Source organism: Tamandua tetradactyla, chromosome 4, assembly GCF_023851605.1.
Source record: "Tamandua tetradactyla isolate mTamTet1 chromosome 4, mTamTet1.pri, whole genome shotgun sequence".
Lineage (NCBI taxonomy): Eukaryota > Metazoa > Chordata > Mammalia > Pilosa > Myrmecophagidae > Tamandua > Tamandua tetradactyla.
The window spans coordinates 93,921,835-93,927,439 of NC_135330.1; the positions used below are offsets into that span (position 1 = coordinate 93,921,835).

A 5,605-nucleotide genomic window follows, 5' to 3' on the forward strand; every position below is an offset into this window, starting at 1 on the left:
ATAAACAGAAAGTGAACATGTGCATCTGCATGGGGAACAAATAATAACTTAGAGAAATTCCTTTTATGGCCCTAGGTGAGAAAAATATTTCATGAAAACTGAAATATAGTTTACAGAATCTAATGGAATTATATCCTTGTGAAAATCATATATTCATTAATTTTTAAATGTTTTATAGGCCTAAAATATACTAAAAGCATGAAGTATTCTTGAGGAATAATTTCATAATATTTCATGATCAGTGAGAACCTTGCAATTTCCAATACAAATTATTCAGGATAATAAATATTTATGTACATTCCTATGGTTATTTCAATGACATATTTTTAAAAATACAAGAATAAACTTTTAAAATAGTAGAAGAATGATTGAGGAAGTAATGAGATACCTAGTAGAACATTATCAGCTATTGAGACAAATTTTGAGGATTAAGGAGAATCCTCAAGTAGTGGCAAAATGAAAATAAAAATACAAAAGTAGTTTTATTTAGAAAGTACAAATACGCATTTTAATTTTTTTATAATTGCATATGTAGTTTTTTATTTATCAGTGAATTATAGTTATGATGGGACAAAAATAAAACATCAGCCAAATTAATATTCATTTTGTTATGACACTTGAAACATAGTTCTTATATTCCCTTAACTTAGATAACTTATTCTTGCAGAATTTATTTACACTCATTTTTCTTTTCTCCTGTCACAGAAAATCCTAAATGATATATAAAAGGAAGGATAGGATTCCTAAGTGATTGAGGTGAGTGAGAGCACCACATTCAATTTTGAAGCAAATTATCTCCCATAATGATATATAAATGAGACATCTAAACCAAGGAATAAATAATAATGTGATAAAAATTGTACAAATTTTTCTTCATTTGAATTTGTGAGATAATATGAAAGTAGAAACATTGGGAAGGTTTTCTTTGTTTCGTTTTGCTTTGGTAGAAGTTGGTAATTTATAGTACTGCTTTCTGAGGAAATTTCTTTTGCATTGTGTAAAAATATCTAGAATTCAGCTTCTGAATATGACATGAGAAGTAATTAAGAAAAAAGGATCCATGATTATAAGAATACTGGAAGTTAAATAATAAAAGAAAAAGTAACTATTCTACTCAATACAAATTCTTAATGAGTCGTTGCTCCTTTTCTTCCTTCAAATAGTTACTTGTAGAAGTTGGCAGACAAATGAATAAATATTTATAAATTTTATCTGCAAATAAAAAAAGAGGCACATCTTACTTTTTGATGAGCTTTCTCTCAAACAACATACCCAGAGACATCTTCAAGGCCTTGTTTCTTAGACTGTATATCATGGGATTCAAGGTTGGGGGTAACAGAGTATAAAATATGGAAATTACAAGGTCAGAAATGGAAGGGGACCTTGAAGTTGGCTTAAGATGTGCAATGAACATAGTGAACAGAAATAATACAATGACCACCAAGTGTGGAAGACAGGTGGAGTAAGCTTTTGACTTGCCTTCTGTTGATGGAATCTTCTTGACAGTTGAAAAGATGTACAAATAGGAAATGACAATGAAAATAAAACAGCAGCAATCCAAAACAATACTGATAAAGATGGGCCCAATTTCTGTCATTAAATTTTCTGAGCAAGAAATAGCTAATAAATGGGGGATGTCACAGAAGAACTGATGGACCACATTGGACCCACAGTAGGATAAAGAAAAGGTACCAGCTGTATGCATCACAGCAGACACTCCTCCCCCCACCCAAGATGCAATGGCCAGCCACACACATGTGCCCCTGCTCATGATGACTTCATAGTGCAGAGGACGGCAGATGGCAGCATAGCGGTCAAAGGACATCACTGTGAGGAGGAACACCTCTGCAATTGCAAATAAAGTCACCAGAAAGACCTGGGTGACACAGTCAAAATAGGAGATGGTGTTTTTTATTGTCAACGTGTTGACAATGGATTTGGGGACTGTGGTTGAAATGAGGCAGAGATCCAAGAAGGATAAATTATTCAGGAAGAAGTACATGGGGGTATGTAGATGCTGGTCCAAAGTTGTGATCATGATAACGAGGATGTTCCCAATCAGTGCAGACAAGTAAACACATGAAAAGAGCACAGAATGCAAAGTTAACATATTTTGATTCGTAGAAAATCCCATCAGGATAAATTCTGTCATGGCTGTTTTATTTTTCATTACTGCAGGCATAATATGATGCAATCAATAAACAGAGAGAGAAGAATAAAACACCAACAAAGTCAGGAACTTCAACATATAATGAATATATACATATGGTAGTATCACATTCAAATTATTAAATTTTACCTCCATCTAGAACCTCTTCCATATATTATCCATCATTCCCTCATTAATTTAGTATATTTAAACTATTTAATTTCAGTTCATATATACTTGGCATTATAATATTGTTCAAATGTATCTGTGAAAGAAAAGTTCTGAAAAGTTTCTACTGACCTTTGCAAAACACTTCAAACACTCAAAGAAAATAGAAACTAACCATTCCTAAATTGCATCCTGCATCCTGTTCCATGATGAATATAACCTTATTTTTACAGAGCTTTGGAAAATTTGAGAAGTAAATAATTCTGAGGAAAAAATCCTGAACTATTTTTGTTCATGTTTTTCATCTGCACTATAAAATCTTTACCATACATGTCACTAGAGAACATTCAGTTTAGAGCTGTTCACAACTTTCAAAATTAAAAAAAAACTTTAGATAATGGCTGGATTATTTTCCTCCTTCACCACACCAAGCCATTATTATTTATATTCCTATTCTTAGAGATGCATATGACACATAACCTAATTAAATGAGCTATCGAATATATGAGATGAGATTGTTACCCTCATATTACTCAAATTACTTACTTTTTAAATTGCTTCTCCTTGGCTTTCCCTTGCATCTAATAAGTTAAAGAATTATGTTTTCCCCTCAAGCTCATTTTTTCTTTTTCTCTCTACTACATCTTCAACTATCAATGTGCAAATCATTATCTACAGTATATCTGAAATAAGTCAAATATATTACAACAAATTTTAGGTCAGCTAAACTGATATTTACCCATCCTACTGTTTGCCTATCCTTCTCAGAAAGTTAAATCAAATTAATAGGGGAGAAGGGATGACAGAGAAATAGGGTTAAATTCACATAGGAGCAGAGTGAATAAAAACAGCAGTTGGATATCCTTCTTGTAGTTACAGGTTGATGCCTTCTATTTGTACAGATTTTGATATTTAATCTTCCTGGAAATCTAGTCAATATTTAAATATGTATTTTGGAGTTTGATCTCCCCCATTCTCCTCTTTAACTTCTTTTCTTAAACATTATGTTACTCCCCTCCCCATGATCATGAATAGTGAAAAAGTCAGAGAGTAAATGTTGTTCATTGCATTTGGGATAGCAGTGAGGTTAAGTAATTTATAATTTAATATCTCTATTTTATATCTAACAACTTATTAGAGGAAAATAATCCATATGTTGCATTAGAAAGAATAAATAAGATTTGGGATGTAGGTAAATGTTTTCTGAATAATTTTTAAAATGTTTAATAAAAAAATTTGATTTGATATCTCTCCACTGCTCTTCTTGCTAAAAGGATTGTGAAATCTTCACCTTAAAAAATTGCTCACTGCCCCTGAGTGGCTGAGTAAAAACATGTTCAACATCATACATACACAGATTTTTAACTTGTCTATATTTGACTGTGCCTTTCAACATGAGGGATATAAAATAGGAAATATACATCAAGACATTATTCTTGATAATTATATCTGACTCACTTACCTGTCAATATTTTAAGGCTGAAAATACAGTACACTGTTTTATGAACACAAGATTATTTTTAATTTTATTCATTTATTATTTCTTATATAATTTATTAATTGTGATTTCATTTAATTTTGAATACAATTCAGGCTTACTGAGTTATATAAAATACTTCTTACCCATCATATGCAATTCTGAACAAAATTTTATAAATATGTCAAGAATATAAAAAAATAATTCTTTATGGAACATCTAAATTGAGGAAGACAAACGTAATTTTTGAATTCCATTTCAAGTAAAAGCTGGCATTGCACCTTGGAAAATTAGAACACCAGACAATAATGTATGTTATAATTTCCCTTTTTATTTTTATATTTTTCTGTATTTGTTAGGTAAGGATTTTAGCCACTGTTTTATTTTTCAGGTTACTTTAAGAATAAAACAAATTTTCTTCTAAAAATAATGACTTACTAGTACCTCTTCAATCCCTGTACATGAAGGTTCCAACAGTCTGCTGAGTTTCAGGACTAAAGAAATTACAGCTGGGTACAAGGGCCAAAGGAGGTTATGAACTTTCATTTCAATAGAAATTAGAGAACTTGTTGATTCCTCTTAGCACTCCTGTGAGGACCACAAAATCTGGCTTCAGTGGTGTCTTTGTTAGCAGACACAGGGAGCCAGAGAGTTCCATTATTTTGTTTGTTGCTGTTCTCCCTTGGGCTTGAGCATTGCCAAAGAATGATGATTTCTCAAAAAGAGTGATTCCAAAGGGAAAATTGGCTACCATTTTCTGCACTGTTTTTTTAAATTAAGTATCAGCCTATAATGAAATTTTACTGAGTAATTTGTGAACTGGTCTGTCATAATTTTTACTCTGTCAGTGTCTTGCACATTTATTAGCAGAACCATAATTAATTCTATTTTCCAATTACTCAAGCTTCATTACTTGAGAGCTTTCCATGGCACTGCTTCAGTTAAATCAACCCAGTGGTCAAAGTTCAGATATACCTGGAATTGCCATTGCCTCTCACTAACAGGTGGAAGGTAGAGGTTTGTTACCAGCAGATGAGGGAGACTACCCGAGGAAGCTGTGACTGGGAGAACATTCATAGAGCCCTTCCCAAGGTAAGAGGGACCCTGGTTATCAGCAGAGAGCACTGTGGCCCCACAGGAGTAGATAAGAAGGAGATGAACAAGACAGGACTTGAGGAAAGAGGGTTGCATCCATGGGCAATGTTATTCATGGGAAGTGTCTCATTTGGATTATGAGTGAGAGGAAAACATTGAATGATTTTAGTAGAAGATTGATATAATCCAATTTATACTTGAAATAGAGAACTTTGTGATAAATATGGATTGTCAATGGATTCCTCTAGTGAGATTGTGAGGTTCATGGACTTGGTCAAAAGAGGAAATGGTATAATTTGGAGAAAACAATAGTTTCTGAGTATATTTTATGGTGAAACTTAAAATACTTGTTTTTGATTTAACAATACATCATTGTACTTATTTTTATGCTTTCCATATTATGGTTTCACTATTCAGTTTAAGATATTATTATGAGCTATAATTTTTGAGAGAAATTAGTTTTATACCTATAACTTTATGATGAACATAATAATACTACAATATGGACCAACAAAACAAGCAACCAGCAAACATACACTCCAGATATACAAAAATTGTACCCTGTCATATATTGCTGCTTTGATTTTGTGACTAGATTAAGTAAGAAATTGTCTTTCCTAATAATTTGAATGTATCTCCACAACCCCACCCCCAGCCATTTACATGTGTTACAGTCTCATTCCACTAGCTGTGTTTTGGAGCAGTTAGAAGGAAAA

General features: G+C 32.3%; 1 protein-coding gene across 1 annotated transcript; it reads right to left on the bottom strand.

Moving 5' to 3' along the window:
- Positions 1-1,237: 1,237 nt before the first annotated feature.
- LOC143679184 (olfactory receptor 14A16-like) lies at positions 1,238-2,170 on the bottom strand. The gene has a single exon (XM_077155810.1). The coding sequence runs from the start codon at positions 2,168-2,170 to the stop codon at positions 1,238-1,240; it is 933 nt and encodes a 310-aa protein (XP_077011925.1).
- Positions 2,171-5,605: the final 3,435 nt, after the last annotated feature.